The sequence below is a fragment of the Balaenoptera borealis genome (assembly GCF_965194805.1).
Source record: "Balaenoptera borealis genome assembly, chromosome: 15".
NCBI classification, from domain to species: domain Eukaryota; kingdom Metazoa; phylum Chordata; class Mammalia; order Artiodactyla; family Balaenopteridae; genus Balaenoptera; species Balaenoptera borealis.
Window position 1 is genome coordinate 51,414,426 of NC_138871.1, and position 20,618 is coordinate 51,435,043.

General features: G+C 43.7%; 1 protein-coding gene across 3 annotated transcripts in view; it reads left to right on the plus strand.

Annotated features, from left to right (window-relative positions):
- Window positions 1-1,791: 1,791 nt before the first annotated feature.
- LOC309612373 (lutropin-choriogonadotropic hormone receptor) overlaps window positions 1,792-20,618 on the plus strand; it is a 61,701-nt gene continuing 42,874 nt past the window's right edge. For all 3 annotated transcript variants that reach the window (XM_082358163.1, XM_082358164.1, XM_082358165.1), the window contains exons 1-2: window positions 1,792-1,988; window positions 20,438-20,509. In XM_082358163.1, the coding sequence (XP_082214289.1) occupies window positions 1,831-1,988; window positions 20,438-20,509 (230 nt within the window). In that variant the 5' untranslated portion in view covers window positions 1,792-1,830. The remainder of the gene's footprint in view (window positions 1,989-20,437; window positions 20,510-20,618) is intronic.

Here is a 20,618-nt window from a genome sequence, read left to right on the forward strand (position 1 = left end):
TGTTAAGCTCATCTCAGATGATTTACCAAGCATCTATATATAGATCTGTGCTTGGGTTTCATTTATTCATCTTGTTATTCAACAGATATACTGAGCACCTACTAGGAGCTAGAAACATTTCCTAGCAATACTAAGATGAATAGTCAGGGGGAAGCAAAACTAAAGCAATAATCACAGAGTGTTATATTACAGGCCATAAAATCAAGTGCTATGGGCACAGTTACTCAGCTAGGTTGGGTCCCAGAAGGCATTACAGTGGAAGTGACTTTGGGCTGAGTTTTGAAGGACAACCAGGAGTTTACTTAATGGAATATGGGAAAGGAAGAAAAAATCATTCCAGGTGAGTGAATAGCATATACAGCAGTATGAAAGAGTGAGGAGATCAGGTAAACAGTAGAAGAGAGGGATCCAGAGGAGAAAGACAATATTATAGACAAAAGCTTTGTTGTTGTTTTTTTATGCCATCTAGCACAATGTGGCCAAAGCCAAACGTTTTTGGTTTTTTTTTAACTAAAAAAAAAAAAATCTACCTTCCTCAGGCAAGAGACTACAGACTGGTGACTTAGCTGGTCTGACCTTGAGAGTTAGCTTCAAAACAGAAAGAAGGAACTCTGTTCTTTTACTTCCTGTCTGTAGAGTCTTAGACACCTTCCCAGCTCTCAAAGCCCACCTCTTTCCAGAATCCAAACAGAGTCCTTGGAAGGAGGAAAGGAAAAGTGTTTTAATGATGAAATTAAATAGGGGAAATTTTGCATCCCCGTGGTTAACCATAAAATTTGTCTCCTTTTCAAGTCCTTGGTATGCAAATCATACATTAATTTTTTTCATAGGTAAGACAAAGTGGGTGAGAGACATGAGTTCAAACAGGTTTCCACTAGTGACTTAAGAGCTCTGTGATTTCGCAGAAGTCACGTAACCTCTCAGGACATCATTTTTCTCGTTGCAAACACCCTTCTAGTTTATGGTGAAACTTAGACATGATGTGAGGGAGAGAACCTGTCACAGGGTCTAGCCTACACTGGGCCTCCCATTGCAGCGGCCGCTGTACATTATTACAGCAGTTTCATTCATTCAACACATCTTTATTGAGGACTTACCATGTAGAAGCCAGAAATATAAAAATAAATCTGAACTGGACTTTGCTTTCTAGGACCTCACAGTCTACAGTGAAGGTAGAGAGCGCGCTCAAATCACTACTGTTAGGAGGAAAGTGGTTACTATCAAGAGAAAAATTACCGGGGATGTTGGGAGCACAGAGATTACCCATAGCGTGAAGGAGTTGCTGGGAGAGAACGGGAAAGGATTTGGGGGCTGAGAATGAAAGAGAGGAGGAGGAGCGTCTGAGCTGGGCACTTTCACCTCTTCTGAAGCGGACAGGGCTGGTATCGAGTATCATCAGTCCGTCCCTCTCACAGATGAAATAAGAGAGATTCGGGAAAGGAACACGACTCGCTCAACTTCACACTCATAGTTACAGCAGAGCCGGGACGAGAATTCAGAGCTCCCCACCTCTTCCCGTATCCAAAGCATTCACCACTTCCACACGCTACCTCCTGTAACTAGGGCCATTTGGAGATGCAGAGGCCAGGCTGGGGAACGCAGCAGAAAGGAGGTGATGAGGTCCCTCAGGCCACTGTCCTAGGTCGAGGCAGAGCGGAGACTCTGCAGCGGGGGCGCCGTCGGGGATGAGGGGGGCGGGGGGCAGGGGCGGGCCGGCGCGGGAGGAGCCGGAGGGCAGGCCAGTGGGCGGGGAGAGGGGCGCGGGCCGCGCTCCCGGGCTGTCCCGGGGCACTGACCCAGCCGCAGGAGCCCGCGCTCAGGCTCCCGGCCATGGGGCGGCGGTCCCCCGCGCTCCGGCCGCTGCTGCTGCTGCTGCTGCCGCCGCTGCTGCCCCGGGCGCTGCGCGGGGAGCCCTGCCCCGAGCCCTGCAGCTGCCCGCCCGACGGCGCCCTGCGCTGCCCCGGCCCGCGGGCCGGCCTCAGCCGACTGTGAGTACGCGGCGCCCCCGCCCCGGCACCCTCGCTCGCTCCGGCCGCCTTGCCTCCCTGCTCTTTGGTCCCCTTCACCCGGATGCTAAGAGAAAGACGCTTCGCCCTGCCGAACTGCACCACCTCCCAGGGTGATAAGCCCAAGCTTGGCGTCTTTGCCACGCCCCGTCACACCTGGGGTCGGGGTCCCGCGCACCCTCCAGCCCCAGATGGCCCCAGGCCCGCGCTTTCACCCTGGCTGGGGCCACGGCCAGGGGCGTGGAACTGCCTGGAAGCCACACGGGGTGGCCTCGCTCCCTGCAGCTGCTGGAAGCGGACGGGGTGTCATGCTCCTCAGTCGGCAGCTGTCTGCCCGGAGAAGTCTTGCGTGTTCTTTGAGCCTTGGGCCAGCCAGGATGGCGACGGTTACTGTGCGCTCTGGTACCCTATGTTCCTCTAGGAATGCGGTGCTCGGGCCCAGGGTCCAGGGGGAACCTGGTCACCCAGTGGGGACTGCTGGCTGGCGCATCCCCCAACCAGTGCTCACCTACACACCTTAGTGAGCATATAAGCCATTGCTCCACCCCAGCCCCAGATGTACTTGCATTTCAGCCTGGTTGTCTGATCAGATGTACTTGCATTTCAGTCTGGTTGCCGAATCGATGTGAGGCCTTGAGTTCCAGCTCTGGCACACCACCACCCCTTAGGGAGCTGTAGACATTGGCAGGCAGGTGGAGGAAGCGGGCTGCTGTAGTGATGGGGTGAAGAGGAGAGTGCGGCCTTCGGTACTAGTGTATCAGAGTGTCACCAGACACTTTTTCGGAAAAAGGTACCACATATTACATGGTTCCATGTATATGAAATGTCCAGATCGACAGAAAGGAGATTAGTAGCCATCAGGTTGCAGTGAAGGCCCAGTGACTGCTCATGGCTGTTGCTTTTTGTGGTGATGAAAATTATCTAAAACTAGATGGTGGTGATGGTTGCACAACTCCATGAACATACTAAAAACCATCGCAATGTACAATTGAAATGGGTGACTTTTACGGTATATAAATTACATCTTGATAAAGTTGTTAAAAAGAGAAAAGGAAAGAAAAAAAAGAAGACTATAAAAGTATCCAAAAGGCACCAGACTGGTAGAGGTGTTGATTATGTTCTAACCGTTAGAAGTGATGGAATTCCATGCTGGGGGAGGAAAGAGATCCCCCCGCCCCATTTCCTTGGGCTCCCAGCAGTCTGTCAGGAGCCTGCTTCATGGAGGGAGTTCCTCCACCCTCCTGAAGGGCTGAGATTCTCCTCTGGGAGAGTTAGTGGCCTTTGGGGAATATTTGTGGTTGAGAGATAAGGTTTAAAGGTTGAGGGGCTTATATTAATTGGTTTGCATTAATTATCTTGTCAGCTCAATTCCCTGACGGTGAGGACCATGCTAATAGAATTTGTTTCAATCAATAAATAAATCCATAGAAGCTGCCTTCCAAGTCCCAGCCCTTGTCCTTCCCTGACAAGCCTCCCATCTTGCTCTAATGGATGATTGTGCCACTAACACTGTGCCTTTCTCACTCACCTGGTACTTATCATACAGGTTATAAGAACCTGAGATCCAAAGAGTTGGAAAAATCTGCCCAAGGTCCCACAGCTATTGAGTCACAAAGACAGGACTTCACCTGCTATCTTTTTATATTTGCTAGTTTTTGTAAGAAAAGTACCCCTTCCTTAAAAAAAAAAAAAGAAAAAAAATTCTCAGGTTCTCCAAATTGGCACTGAGTTAGAAAACCTCCTGGTTTCTACCAGGAGACAGGCATGGGTGAGGCAGGCATGGGTGAGGCAGGCATGGGTGAGGCAGGCATGGGTGAGGCAAGTCCCAGCTCCTTTCAGATTGAGCTTTTCACTGAGGTCTCTCAACAATTCGTGCTGCCACACCCACACTGGCCTCAGGAGAGCAGTACCTTTTCCCTGGAGTAGGCTGAAGTGAAAAGACTAAAACTAAACAAATTCTCCCACTGCCCCACAGCACAGTTTAAAGAAGCCTCGAACACCTCAGAAAGATTTTATAGGGTTGACTAGGTTTGGGGATGGAGGTGGGAAACAGGTACAATATAAGTACTGCTGGCATGCTGAGGCTGGCTAGTCCCGCTCCCCAAAAGGAGCCAGTTGTCCAGGCTCTGAACATGCCTGTGGGATTCTAGAAAATCCTTGAATCCCTCCCTTCACATGCATTATCTTGGCATGCACACCAGCATCATCTCCTCCTAGACATTTAAACCACTTAGGTCAGCACGCACTCTGACCCGCACAAAGTCAGGCTTCCCAAGGATCAGATAAGAGAGATGACCTCATCCTTCAAGGAGAACCCTATGGAGGTGGAGCCTATAAAAGCCAAAAGGGGATAAGTTTTTCAGCATGATAAGGTGACTTCAACATCCATATGACAAGAGAGATGCATAGAACAAATAGGAGGGTAGTTTCTTTAAGGCCATGTTCCTCATACCAGCAGCATAAGCATCACCCAGGAAATGTTAGAAATGCATACTCTCAGGCCCCAGTTTCTGCATCAGAAACTCTGAAGGTGTAGTCCAGCAATCTGTATTTTAACAAGCTCCCCAGGTGATTCTGATGCATGTTAAAGTTTGAGAATCAAGGTATTCCTCCATGGAGGATATAATCTTCTGGAAAGCAGGAAGCATGTTTTAAACTTCTTTGTGCCATACACTTCTCTTCTCCATCCCCTCCAACACCCCTGACACACACACACACACACACAGACAGTACCTATTTATTGCAAAAGGCAGCTGTGATCAGATTAAAACTTCAAAGTCTGAGATACGGAAAAATAAACAAGATTAAGAAAAAATTTTTTGTTTTGTTTGTTTTGTTTTGTCTTCAAAAAAGGAGTAGAGGAAGGAATCCATGGAGAAGGACAGACTGAAGACACAAGGGATGATGGTATAAGATGCCCATGGGAGTGGGAGGAAGGCATCAGTGTCAGATCAGAGGGGAAGGGTTAATCTTAAAAGAGAGGGATACTTCTGAGCTCTGGCAGAAGAAGACAGATGGATGAAGGTATAACTTAACATAGAGGCAAAGGAAAGAAAAAGTGAATGGGTTCTGCTTAAATCCTCTTTTCTTGACGATGAATGAATGAAGTGGTAAACAGTAATTACAAGATAGAAAATGCCATGAATAACAAGTTATTGGGAGTTCATAAAAAGAAGAAAGCTGAAATTATGAGATAAGGGATAAGAGGGATGTGGTCTTGCACTGTTATCCACAGGGTCTGATTCTGCAGAGAGAAGGGTAGCTTTCTCAATTCTGGGGGTTGGAGGAGGCGAGTACCACAGAGCACCTTAAAATTCACCACTGGCCCCTCAGTAGATGCTAGTTCATGTTTTAATCATTTCAGGCCTTGGTAGTCCTGCCTTATAAGACTTCCATCTGAAGTCCACTATTTGGTTAAAAAAAAAAAAAAAAGGAAAATGGATAATAATTGCTTATAATTGATAAGCCCACTGCTTGCAAATTTTGAAAATGGCTTTGTTCAATTGTTCAGATCTTTCCAGCCCAATAATATTTTATTAAAAACTTAGTTATTTAAAATCTAAAATGTGATACAAAAAAAAAAAAAGCCTCCCATGTATTCACTCATTTTAATTGGAGAAAAAAAAAGTAAAAGAAAAGAATTAATTTTAAAAATGTCCTTTTCCTTTTGTTATTAGTTCCAGACAAGTCGAAGGAGGGAGAGAGAAAAAAAAAAAATCTCACCTTGCCCATGGTTATATAAAGATCTTTGTCTCTATGACAACAGAAAGGTTGATCTGCTTGATATGGAAACAACTTCTGAAAAATCTGTTAGTAAGAAAATGCTAATAATAATAATAGCAATTTATTTTTTGCATGCTGTGCCTACTAAACAGAGATTAAACTTTTAGACTTTATTATAAGACACAATCCAGAGACTTTGGAAGGATAAAATGTGCTGTATCCGTCAGTCCAGTGTCACAGGAAGATGTTAATTTTCTGACATCTTTCCTGAATGTCTTTCTCCTTCTCCTACCTTGAGTATAAATCAGGATCCAGAATGGTGTTCTATGCTGTAGAAGGATGTACCAATGGAGGGCATGGGCCCTGTCCTTGAGGAGCCCACAATCTACGTGGAAACATACCCACATCCAAGAGACGTGTAGGTAGGAAGAGAGAGGCAAAGAGGCTCTTAGGAATTCAGGGAATAGATCAGTCACTATGGACTGAAATCTCCAAGCGAAGGTGTCGTGGACCAAGGGTTATGAGGCTAAACCTTGAAGGAGAGAAGGGAAGGAGAGTCCAGGTGGAAGAAAAACACAGATGAGAGTAGGCTAGACATTTCCCTACTGAGAAGCAAAGAATAAGGTTGAATGGATCCTTCCCTTTTTATACCTCTCCCTGGTTCTTTGGGGAAATTTTTTGGTAAGGGAAGATATAAAGTCATCGGAAATATTTGATTAAATTACCCAGAGAGTTGTGCAAAAAGAAAAGAAAAATTCCTAATATGTAGTTCTTAACTAATAAACTTTCAAAGTCATTCTTGGACAGTTGATTACAAAGGCATTAAGTAAAAATCATGATTTGGAGTCACTTCCCAACAAGCTTTCCCCAATGTCCCCTCTCTCCCACACACACATACTTGCTTTGATACCTTGTACTTACATCTACTTTCGCATACACCCCACATAACGTAACTATTTATTCCATGTGTACCTCCCCTGCAACAGCAGGGTTTCTCAACCTCAGCACAGTTGTCATTTGGGGGCAGATAATCATTTGCTGTTGGGGCTGTTTCATACACTGTACGGTGTTTAGCAGCATCCCTGGCCTCCCAATGTATGCCAGTAGCACTGCCCCCCCAAATGATGACAACCAAAAATGTCTTTAGACATTTGCCAAACGCCCCTGGCGCGCGTGTGTGTTGGGGCAAGGGATGGGGGAGTCCCCACCTCACCCCACCATGGTTTTGAATCATTGTGCTAAAGTGAGAAGCACCTGAAGAGGTCTTATTCAACTCGGGATTCCCAAAATTTCACAGGTAGTATGATTAAAGTGTCTATTGAACTACATGATGATCAAACTGAGTAGAGAGCTGAATAGGAACAATGAACCAATGCAAAAAGGAAGCATGTATGTTAGTTAGCATGTACCACACCTAAACGTCACTTAAAAATCTCCATCCTAGAAAATGGGAAGGTGATGAGGTGCTATGAGTAGCAGAGGGAGTCAACATCCAGGTCCCAGATTTTGCAGACCTCCCAATCTCTCCTTTGAAAGGGCCACCCAGAGAAGCAAGACCAGAAGCTTACCTACATTAGTACAGCCCAACAATTCCATAGATTGTTCTACTGTTTGTTGTTAATTTGTTTTAACTTACTTATTAGAGAAAAATCAATCCTCAGCCCAGGGTCCATTAAAACAAAACAAAACAACCACCAAGGCAGCCTGAATTGAGATCTATGGGTTCCCGTCCAGGACACCAGGTAAGAGTCCACAGGATAGAGGGAAGCCTACCAAACTCTTACAAGTAGGACAGCCTGGCCCTACCTACAGCTTCCCTGCAGCTGAACCAGACAAAACAAAAACAAAAAAAACCCTTGGAATTCTGAAAGCTCATGTCCCACCTTCCTACCCTACTCCCACAAAAACAAACCAAAAATAACCAACAACAGCAAAAAACAAACAAACAAAAAAAACAAAGACCCAAGGTAGAGGTTGATCTTGAACCTCAGTTCTGACTCAGCTCTCCCAGCTATTACCTTCAAGACAATTCTTAAACCTGGCTGTGCCTATAAATAGACTCCCTGGGGGAAGCTTTGCAAGGGCCAGATTTTATTAGTTTAAAAATCATCCTTTTGGAGAAAGTGAATGATGCCCCCTAGCAGGACACTAAAAAGCAAGCAACAGAGTTCCCAAAATCTCAATGGAAGTGTAGAGCCAAAAATCTTCACACACGGATCCCTTTGTCATTGGACCCAGCTCTCCCTTTGGAGAGCAATAATTCCTTGGATTTTTTTCTACATTATTCTTTTTTTTTTTATTTCAAAAGCAGTATGTCAGGGACTTCCCTGGTGGTGCAGTGGTTAAGAATCCACCTGCCAGTGCAGGGGACACAGGTTCGAGCCCTGGTCCGGGAAGATCCCACATGCCGTGGAGCAGCTAAGCCCATGCACCCACAACTACTGAGCCTGTGCTCTAGAGGCCACAAGCCACAACTTCTGGGCCCGTGCGCCACAACTGCTGAAGCCCGCACGTCTACAGCCTGTGCTCCGCAGCAAGAGAGGCCACCACAATGAGAAGCACGTGCACCGCAATGAAGAGTAGCCCCTGCTAGCCGCAACTAGAGAAGGCCCGCACGCAGCAATGAAGACAATACAGCAAAAAAAAAAAAAAAGGCAGTATGTCAGATCAATTCAGGGCTCCAGTTCTGCTCCTTTACCCACCTCTATCTTCTTCCCAAGCTCCTCAGTTTGGCTTCTTTTCATGTCTTGAAATGAGGCACAAAAGCTTTCTTTCCAAAATACAATCTCCCAGGTTGGCTGCACCAGACGGTGTCGTGGCCTTGTGTAATTTTGATCATACACATGGAATTTTAAAGCCAGTTGAGTCATGGTGGTGGAGAGAGGCCCTGCTGCTCACTTCCAGACCCAAGACGGCTGGCTCCACGGGAGCATATGTGTTCTGTTCTGGCAGCTCCCCTTGGTGTGTGAAAAAAATCACATTTAATGCAGATTTTAGCAAATTTTGCACCAGCTCTTTTTTTAAGAAGGCAATTAAAATAATCCCACCCACCAGTCAGGTGGGCTTCCTAACTCAGTGGGCAGCTTCTAGCAGCTTCTCCACATGGTCCTCATTTACTCTCAGCTTCTGCCTCCCAGGGAGAGGCCACCCCGTCCCAGCCAGCAAACCACTCACAGCTGCTCTCTGTGTGGCCCTGAACCACAGCTCTTTAATGCCACCCGAGCCAAATTCAGAAAAGTCCAATTTACAAGTAAAACTCAACTTTCAGAATGAAGGCTTTATCCTTTGCTGCTGTTAAATTTGTCCTTGACGCTGATAAAATGAGGTGACTCCTAGGTTCATAATTCTACCTCATGAGCATCAGCGGACAGCATTTCTGAGCCCACAGGGGTGGGGATGCCCTGGTATGACAGGGCAGGGTCCAACACAGTCCCCAGATTATCTGCATTGATCAACAGGACAAAGACCAGCAGACGCGAGTTCTAGCACCAGGTCCCTCTTTCCCCAATTTGCACTGTGGGCTCAGGACAGTGCTAAAACCTCTGTGCTGTCTGTAAAAGGGGCGTGATGACTCTTGCCCCTGAGTGGGGCTGACTGTGGTGAAGATAAACGAGACAGCAGGGCCAAAAATACTCGGAAATAAAGGTTTCCCATAACTACAAAGTATTATTGTAACAATCTGATGACGCAGAGAAGACCTGAAAAACCCGCAGCCCATATATGAGGTTGAACAGTAAATATCTATCATCCAAGGGGGAAGCCTGATGGAATAGTTTTGTTCCTGTGGGGTGTTAATTAGAGAAAATGACCCACTAGGTCTTCTCAACCTGGAAGGTGAATAAGTTAGAATCCCGAAATAGCAGAGCTCATTACTGCCTGGAGTCTGATATGCTAGTTTTTTCAGCCCAGGCTGAGCTGCCTCTCAAACATGCCACCTAATACCTGATTATACCCTGTTTTCTATCATTCAATTGGGTCAGTCCTATCTGTCCAGCTAGAGCATCCAAGCCTATTCTGGGTCCTTTCGCCATTCCCCATCCCTAAACCTCCGGCTGGACACACAGAAAACCTTCAGGTCAGACTTGCTGACCGCTCAGGAACTACATACCGAAATGTATAGGACAATGTGCAGGATCCACAGACACCACCCGTGCCCACCGAGAGTTTACAGTCCTCCAGCCACAGGAGAGAGAGGACTAGTTCTCAGATGACTGCGGGGAAATGCAGAAGGTGATAAAAGCCAGATGGTGGGTATAAACAAAGGCTGGTGAGAGTTTAGAGAAGGGAGCTATCCCTTCTAGCCAGAGTAACAAAGATACCTTGGTGGAGGTATTATTTGAGCTGTAGTTCTTTAAGCCTCACTCTCTACAGGGGCAACTGGGCTAACACAGTTATCCCATAAGCTCCATCCTGGCCTTTGACACCAGCTTAGAGAGGCCACCAGGGAAGCACTATTCAAAGCCTTCTGCTCTCTCACTGACCACCAGGCACGTGCCCTGTCTGTGTTACGGATCATCAATGGAAGAGTGGATGACTTCCCCCTGGAAACCTTGGGTGGGTCTCTGATTAAGGCTTTTCTCATTTGCAAGCACCAGAAATCATCTCTGACAAATTTAATCATAAGAGATTAGCTTAACAGAAGAATAAAGAGGTAGAAGGATGTGAGCAAGATCCAGAGAGAATATGGCGTTTTAGCAGCAAGAGGTCAGACAACTTTTCTGTAGATTCCACCTTTACAATGAATCAGCTCCAAAGATTCCTCCTATCTATTACAAGTTTAAATTCCTGAGAGAGAGAATCTGATGGCTCCACACCCTACTCCTGAGACAGAAGCACAGTCAATGAGATGCTTCCACCCTATTGCAACCAGCAGTGAGATGCTTCCAGAGAAGGGGCATTTTTGAACCAGGCAACCACACAAATCAGTGTCTACCAGAGCTGAGGACTTAGTGAAAAGTGAAGGTACACATGCCAGTAACTTCAGGCAATTCAAACCCATTCCATCAAATTAATTAAAAGTATGTAGTATATCAGTTGCAACCAGCTTTTACAGGCTCACGAAAAAAAATGTGTCTGCAAACAGAAGCTTGTAATGAAAGAGTTTCCTGGAGCATATCTGCAATGTCACTGCCCTGACAACATAATATTCTCTGCTCTAAAAAATATTTTTGAGAAATCATTACACAAAATGCAGACCTTCCCTGGGGAGAATTCAACATGTAGTTTTATTTACCAGAGTTATTCTTGTCATGTTATATTATTGCTAGAAGAATTCTAGTTTGGGGGTAAAGATTGGGTTACTTTGCTTTGTGTCTTTAGAAAACTTTAAATGGGTTTTGAGTAAGTGCTAAGATGTGTTTACCATTTTCCTCTGAGGCTTTATATTTTTAATTTAGTTGTTGCACAAATGACTTGGAAAAATCCATCATCCAGGGAATCTTCCTGAAAAATCTTGGTTTACATTATATCAATAATTCGTTAACTCCCCAAGCTTCTTGGGTGCTCTAGAAAGGCTGTCTTGGAGAAGAGTCACGCAAATTGCACTTTCCAATGGGAGAGTTCCAATTGACTGAACTTTTTTAAATCAATGAGCAAATGAGAATTCTGCAGAGTGGCTCCCTAGAGTTGAAATATTTAATGGAAGGTTGTTCTTTATCACTTCCTTATCATTTCTTTAAATTTCTTTATCACTTCCTTATCATTTCTTATCATTTCAGACAAGGTCTATAAGAGATACTTGAGCCCAACAGAAAGGTACCAAGGGGGAATATCTACCCTCTCTCTCAGTTGTCCCGTGTATAATCAGCAGACAATAAAGAGTTTGAGACAAGCCACAGGCATTTTGTAGACGTAAGGGTGTGACAAATAGAAGAGTCCATTCCAAAGTACTGAATCCACCCCACCCCATCCCCAGCAAGGAAGTAGAGTTGTCATTAGGCATAGCTGGGGTAGCTTGACTCCTTCATAGTAAGCAGCTACGAATTTAAAGTGCTTATTGAGCTCTAATCTTGTACTAGATGCTGTATTAATATTACATAAACATTTTCTTATTTAATCTAAAAAATTTCTGCAGTGGTTAGTATCATCATCACTTTATACATGTGAAATGAACCCAGGCAATCTGGCTCCAGAGTATATACTCTTCACTATCCCACTATGCTGCTTCCAGAGAGAAAGCACATGCAATTGGTGATGGAGACACATTCCATAAAGTATATAGCGCCTGAGACAGACCTTTAACCAAGGGTAGAATAGAATCTGACCTGCAGAGAAGGGTGGATGTGCCAGATGGTAGAAACAGTGTGAATGAAGGCAGGAAAATGTGAGGTAAATTCAGGAGATACAGTAGTCTGATTTGTCTAGGGAGGCACTGTCCAGTAGAAATATAATGTTAGTCACAAGTATAATTTTAATTTTTAATAGCCACATTTTAAAAGGTTTTAAAAGGTGAAATTAAGTTTAATAAAATATTTTATGTAATCCAAATGTACAAAATATTATCATTTTGTTGGAAGGCAGAAATATTGAATAACATCCTCCAAACTTGAGACCGAAAAACAAAGCAGGCAACTCCATGAAGGGCAATTATGAAGCTTATTGAGGGCAACTTACACACAGGTGGGATCAGGCTGACGGGACATTCCACATTCGCAGTTGTACTCCATACCACAGGGTATGGAAAAGGGTATAGGGGGCTTTAAAGGGGCCAGAGCTAAAAATAAAACCTGACTGCTAGAGAGAAGCACACCCACACTGGATGGAAACCAGGGGTTTTTCCTTCCTCTGGGGGTCTCATGACCATTAACCATCTGCATCAGCAAAAGGCATTCTTCTAGTTTTCATTTCAGATGAAGACAAGGGTAAAAGTTGATAGGGAACTCATCTGGTTTGGGTGCATTCCTCGCAAGTAGGCTAAAGCTCAGTCATGCAGAAAGGGGAGAGAGTAGGACTGTGGGCCTAAGACAGAGCTGAAAAAAATAGTCAGTGTGGTTTAGCCACACCCATCTCAACATGTAATCAATATAATAATTGTTAATGAGATCATTTACATTATTTTTTCTTGCCAAGTCTTTGACATGTGGAATGTATTTTAAACTTACAGTGCATTTCAATTTGGACTGGACATATTTCAAGTGCTCAATGGCCATATGTGGCTAGTGGCTGCCTTTTTTGGACAGTGCAAGTTTAGTGTATTGGTTATATGAGGGGAAGAGTGGGTGATAGGACTGTCAAATAAAGTTCAAGCCTTTATTTCTGGGGCCTTGAATGCAAAGCTGAGATATTTGTAGATAAGTAGACTGGCCAAGGGGTGGCACAGAAGAATCTGAGTATAAGAGTGACATGGTGGGAGTTATCAGGAAGACTAATCTAGACTGGGCAGAGGAAACCCGGGATGGAGTACAGGGAAACCAGTTTGAGGACTATAGAGCAGTCGAGGTGAAGAAAAGAATGACCAAGGAGAGTGGCAGTGGAAAAGGAATAAAGGGGCTGTAAGCAAGAGACAGTCTGAAGGCAGAATCTACCAGAGACTGGGAGTTCAATGGTGGAACAGAGGAAACATTCATACAAGGCACCTGATAAATTCTCAAAAAATAGCGCAGGAAAAAGAAAAAAAAACTGGGTAGTCATTAGTGCTGAGGAGGACAGGAGAGGAAGAAAAACACTCTGGTAGGCTCTGAAGCTTCATGGGAGAACAGGAATTTGAGCTGCACCTTTGAAGTTAAAGACCGTGAGCACATGCCCTCAAGAAGCTGGTGGCTCTATCAGAAAGTGAGGTTTTCGCAGAAGAACCAGAGGATTGCATAGTGAGGTGTATCAACAAACCCCCAAAGGAACACTACTGATGTGATTTGACTAATGTAGGACACAGCATTGGACCAGGAATGAAGTGACCTAAGTTCAAGTCCAGATCTGCTGCTGAATTGCCATGTGGTTTCAGGGAAGTTATTTTACTTTTCCACACTTAAGATTCTTCATCGAAAGTGAGGGGTTGGACCAAACCACTTGCAAGCAGCCCTTTTAGTCTGAATCCCTGAGTCTAATACAATAAATGCTTAAAGGAGTGTTCTAAAATTTTCTGATGTAAAACTTAACATCTTGGATGTCCGTCTATACTGACTTCATATTTCAGTTAACATTGACGTCTGAGCTCCCTCTAGGTAAATGCTGAAGACAAGAGACCAATAAATGAAGACATACCCAATAATGAATTTACCAAATAGATCAATGCATTTGAAAGCGCAAAGATTTAAAATCGTTTGTAAAGGGGAAAGCCATTTTTATTTCACTCCAAGATGAAAGCAAGTTTATCATAATTACTGAGCAACTTTGAAAAGAACACAGGAATTCTTAAGCCTCTGTTCAATGCAGAACAAGGTCTTATGTAATAAATACAAAAACATTAACATTCTTTTGAATTTAAATAAGGTAATGTTTCCCTCCCCCCCCCCCCCATTTCTATGAGTTCATTAGGCAAAAAATCTTTGACCATCCCTGGTTTCTGTCTTTTTGTCTCCCCTGATTTTGTAGTGTTTTAAAATTCAGGGTGTGTAGCTCTAGCAATAAACTAATCATCTGTGAAAGATGGATGGATGTTTGTAGCTTTCTTAAATCAATAATATAGATGGCTTTTCTAAACCATTAGAGGGAAGTGAAAAAAATAATTCATTTCTGCCACTCTGGGCAGAAGAGGTAAAGGTTCCTGCAAGGCGAGCAAAGACCCCGCCCAGGCTTTGAGGACTCCAGATTAGTGCTCGGATTTCTTCCCTGGCTGTTGTCTTCCTTGGCCCCTGCTCAGCCTGTGGGCTTCAGAAGGTGGTCCTGCCCTGGAAATCCAAGCTCTTGAAAACCAAAGTGAGGTGGGGGAACCTACAGTTGTAATTGGCTTTAGGCAACACCTGTGTTTAAAAATGTCAACTGAACCATATTTTCCATTTACCTAAGGAGTTTGCTATTTAAGGAACCTTTCATCAATCCTCCTGTAGCGCAAAGAACTCTTTGATAATGCAAATATCTCCCAGTGGATAGGTTTTTACAAGCAAGGATTTCTAAATCTCGGGTTCCCTTGAAGGGGGACAAAGAAACTCCTGACCCTGAAACTCTCCAGCTAACATTATTTTGAGGGTTAATTAACAAGCCAGTGAACTGGACAAACTGGCTTTGTCCAAGGTCATCTGTGTTATTAAACTTAGAAGAAAAAAAAATAAGAGAGGCCCAAGCCCCACCCTTGAGTACTCAAGAGACATTAGGAACAATTAAGGAGGACCTGATAATGCGGCATCATCTTCTTCAAGGAGATTAGGTTTATCTGAATGCTATTTGTTTATCTGGTGCTGGGCTCTGACAGAAGGTGAGCTGGTGCCTTGACAATTGGGGCTGGCTAGGAAGGGGATTGAGTCAGGGCCCAGGAGAAAGAGTTGATGGAAAAGAGCTCTGAAAGTGGGATGGCCCTCCTGAGCAGTCCCACCATGAGGCAAAGCAAAAGGGCTGGGCCTTTATTCTACGCATTGACCAGTCACCGGATGCGGGCTGCAGAGGAGAGAAGACCTGATACTGGGTGAGGTGGCAATCTTAGGCTGAAGGTAATTCCAGGAGAGCAACTCCGCCGAGAGCTTCAGTTGCCCACTCTCCCAATAGCTGGGGGAATGAGTACCTCAGTCCTAAATGGTGATTTTGGCAGCCCACCAGCATCCACTAGAGGAACTAACCCAGCTGCACTGGGTAGCCCCAGCACAGGGTCCCCATCTGTTCCAGGGGGCCCAGTTTGAAAGTCAAAACCAAGTAGTGAGAGATATTACATTGATCCTAACCAGATAGCAACTAGGACCTGTTCTGGGTCAGCAGTGTCTTCTAAGAGGGAAAAATACAGGATTCAGGATCTGGTGATTGACAAGAAGAGAAGGCAAAGGCTACACTCCTGGATGGACTCTGGGGAGACCAAGCAGGCTACAGGATAAGCAATCAAGGCCAAAACAAGTACCAATATGGGGCGGGGGCCGTGTAATTCAAGGTACTGCAGGCACACTCCTGCCCTCCAAATAGTGTTGGGTTTAGTGTAGACAATGCAGAAAGACACAGGACTTCACCAGGGTCATGACCAATCACAAGATCCCAGAACTAGGGTGAGTCCTTACTTCCAATCCTAAGGAGTAGAGACTGCTTCTACGTCAACTTTAACACATAACTGGAAGGTCTGGGGGTCTTGCATGTGGGATTCATGAGTTGATGGAGTTTCCAGAACTGATGAAACTAAGGCAGCCTTTGTCATCCAATCTAAGTATTTGCTTCAACATCTCTGGTAAAGGCTCTTGAGCAAGGTAGAATTTGGCCATAATTCAGGTATCACCTGTGTTACATCAGCAATTAATTTAAAAATCAAAGTTTAAAACTATAAAAGGACTATGAAATGTAATAAATATAAGTAACTGCATGATTCCACACCATATACTGCCACAGCCATCTCACTCACTATTCAAGAGGCAGAGAGAACTCTCCACTCTGCAAGTTCAACTTCACATTTGCCCAGTAACCTTGGTTCTCTACCACCCATCTGAGATGCATAGTCTGGGAGTGTCACTCTCTTATGTTTCTTTGCTCCATGCATAGCTTTCATTCCCTTTGTTGACACTGGACAACAGAGCTGCTGGACTGTCCTTGCTTTTGGCCCCTTTTCCCTCAGTTCTCCTGGGCTTCTGCTCTTTATCAAATGATATTAACTAGACCTTTCCATAAGAGTTCCTAAAATTCACAAAATTCTTAGAATACATGTAGACCTAACTTTCAAAAAAAAAAGAAAGAAAGAAGGGAAGAGAAGGAACTCAATACATCAAAATGAAAATTTTATCTTCTCCATTTGTCTCTCAGGTACAGAGGGTTAAGTTGACCATACTTTTTCCTTCAAATAACATAATCATTGGGTCATTCAAAGTCCCCTCATTTTAGTTATTCATTTTATCCCCTCCTCCCACTTTCTCTCAACTCACCATAGGCAACCATGCTGACGTATGTTTATATGTTTTCTAATGGCTAATGTTTGGTGTGTATGTATTTTAATTCTGCAAGTAGTATTGTGTATACATATCATTAATTTCTTAGTTGTTTCTCTTAACACCATGATTCTAAGATCCACACATGCTGCTCTGTGTACCTTTACACTCTTGCTCCTAACTGCTGACCCATTAGGTAGGTGTACATTTTAGCACTCCCTCACTCAGTAGTGGACACTCAGGTTGCCTTCAATACCCCTTGATGCCACAAGGCTGTGAAGAAAATCCTTGTGCAAGTTTCCTTAAGTATCAGTGTGCAAATTTCTCTGGGATATATACAGGAGTAGAACTGCAGGCTTATTGAGACAATTGTTCACATTGCTAAGAGCTTCTGGCTTCATGGAAAGAATCACAGAAGCATCCATCAGAGAAGGGATCACCTTCAAAGGGAGTACATTCAAATGGTTATTAACAAATCATGGGCCACGTGAACATTTAAATACAGGAGACAGGCACTTGAATGCTTAGTAACTGCTGCCCACTGTGATGAATCAGAAAGGAACACACAATATCTCTAAAATAAAAATATAAGTCAGTGGGGAAAACAGTTTGGGATTCATAGAAGCACGTTCTCCACATCACTTCATGAGAATACTTCTGTTGTGAAAAGCTTGGTGCACCTGTCTCACCCCACCTCTCTCCCCATTCTCTGACCCCCAGGCCTCTTTCTTGTCCCAGCCACACCCATAAAGCTACCTCCTGTTCGCTCAGTGCCTCTTTTATGGTAGGAACTCTATTTCCACTCTCATCACTGCTGCCTTTCCTGCTCTGAAGCATCAACATCAACTCTACAAAATTTCATCTTGCACCAGGGCTGTTCTGTAGTCACCAGGGACAGCCAGTGCATGATCTACAGCTTCTCTCACTTCTGTCCAACCTTTGCTCCTCATCCCTCATCCCTACATCGATCAAAAACTCAGGCACCCTCCCTGGTCAAATCTGAGCCACGCTGTTCTCCGGGGAGCCACACTGTGTTCCTTTTTTGGAGGAGGAGGGTGCCTGATGAGAGGCTCCAGCTTCTGGGCTCCATTTACATGAATAAACAGCTCTGAAAGGTTCAGTTGAAGCTTTTATGTAAACACTCTCCAAAATATGTTCTGCACTGCATTATCCCCAGCAATAAAGATTCTGGAATCAGAATTTGGCTGTCAGTTTTATTGATGTTGCATGGGGTACAGTAGAATACAGCTTTCTCTTCTGGAAATTTATTGACTTGGCAGTGCAGAGAGCAATAAAACTGTGTTTTTAATCAGTAAGCCAAGAAGACATGATTCCAGAAGAAATATAGGAAGGAAACATGCCATCATAAGAAGATTTCTCCCCCTACAGTCCCTGTTCTTCTCGGATGCCCTGTTAAATAAGTTTCGGTACTGAAGGATGTACTTGGTGGGACTGTCTTCAGGAATAAAATCAGAGGAGCAAGTTTGGATTACTTGTTCTAGGTTATAGCATCTCTAAGAGATAGTTGAGTGAAAGCATTTTTCTTCAATGAAATTTCTTTGCATTAGCCCTAGAGAGAAACTGCTGGTAAGCTGCTTTGCAGGAGGAATAGCAAGAGTGTGACATGCCTCTTCTCAAGAGAAACAAGGTTCCAATTCATGTCCCTTCACCTTGCTCACTGAGATAGAGTGAGTGACCTGGTATATTCCCGAAGGAAACGAAAGCACTATCTCTAAGAGACATCTGCATCCCATGTTCATTGCAGCATTACTCATAATAGCCAAGATAAGGAAACAGCCTAAAGTCACTTGACAGATGAACGGATGGAGAAAATTTGGTATATATATATATATACACACGACAGAATATTTTTCAGACGTAAAAAGAAGAAAATTTGCCATTTGCAACAACCTGGATGAAAGTGGAGGGCATTATGCTAAGTGAAATAAGCCAGAGAAAGACAAATACTATATGGTATCATTTCTCTGTGGAACCTCGGAAAAAGCCAATTTCTCAGAAATAGAGTATAGAATGGCGGTTGCCAGTGGCTGGGGGTAAGGGAAAATGGGGAGATACAGGTCAAAGGGTACAAACCTTCACTTATAAGAAGAATAGGTTCTGAGGATCTAATGTACAACATGGTGGCTATAGTTAAGAATTTTGCATTGTATATTTGAAAGTTGCTGAGTAGATCTTGAGCACGCTTACCACAAAAAAAAGAAGTTAACTACTTGAGGTGACAGATGTGTCAATTATCTTGCTATTGATAATCATTCCACAATGTAGGTATACATCTAATCATCATGTTGTACACTTTAAATATATACAATTATATTTGTCAATTATCCCTCAATAAAGTTGGGGAAAAAATTTAAAAAGAGGGAGAGTGGGTTAGGAATCATATACTTCAGGCCAGTATTGCACAGTAAAGAACATTTGGAGACTGTCTGCTTGGTCATGTTACCTTGTCCAGGTTACTTAATCTCTTGTGATCAAGTTTCTTCTGCTATCGAAGGGAAATACCCACCTCACACCATTGTTGAGTGGATAAAATAAGGTTACAGGTGGGTGGGCATAGTTCACACAGCACGTTACAAGCATGTTACAAGTCCCTCCTGGGACTGTAAGACATCTCACTGATGTGAATATGCTCATCATGGCGGAGGTGCTCTCCCCCAGCAGCTAAGCCAGTCTCTGCTGCATAGACACACGAAAAACAAGGCAGCATCTCCCACTTCTATTCTCCATATTCTTGATATTCATGTCCCTCCTGAAATGTCCTGGTCCACTCCCCTCTTCTCTTCCAGTCCTTGAGCCAAATCCTTGAATCATTGTACATGCTTGATAAATACTGGTTGAACATTCATCTACGCCTTGCAGATGCTTTCTCCTGAGTTATCTTAACCCCAGTTTCCTTTATCATCCTATTCTGGTTTTGCTCTTGCTGAGTAGTCACTCTTTGCTCAACTTTTATGTAATGCATAACTTTTATCTCAGTTCAAGAACACTCAGATTGTTCTTCTGGATATAAGTAAGTGCCTGAAGGAATCTCTATAGATACTCCCCGCAAATGGCATGAGATGCCCGTTTGATTTAACCACAGGAGCAAAGTGGTCTGGTTGGGATAATATTAAAATAGGCTGCCTGGGGAAGGTGGTAAAGATCAAAATAGGAACATGTTCTTAGTCAATCTTCCCTTCTCTTGCCTGCCTGGTTTTCAATTGTATTTTCACCATCTATTTCTCCACTCTACCCAAGATAGCTTCTTTTCCATGCTCCCAACAAGCCTATAAGTCCACTCTAAAACTGTGTGTTAACTATTTACTTGGTGCCAAGCCCTATCCTTTATACAGGTTATCTTGATTAATCATCATAACAACCCTGTGAAATAGAAATTATTATTTCAATTTTATAGATGAAGAAATTGAAACAGAGGACTTAAATAATATGCTCAGGGTCCTATAGCCAGGTAGTAGGAGAGTGGGGATTTGAACCTGGTTGGGTCTGATCCCAAAGTTCACTATCTTAAAAACAAAATTGCACACTCTTTGATAAAGACCAAGAATGAGTCATGGCACCTCTCTTTATTGATATAAGTTAGAACTTTCAACCTGAATCTAGCTATTTGGAACTCTGTAGTCACACACACACATTTTATTCATGAATTTAAAAGGCACCCAATCTTAAATCTTAAGCTCTTGGCTCTCCTTTTTTCTTTTCTAGATCACTCACCTATCTCCCTATCAAAGTAATCCCATCTCAAGCTTTCAGAGGACTTAATGAGGTCATAAAAATGTAAGTAAGATACTGCATATCAAAAGACATTTATAATTGGAATAAATTTCTCCCTCAGAGAACACATAGTTGAAAGGGGATAATTTTTCTAGGAGAGAAACTGTGTTTA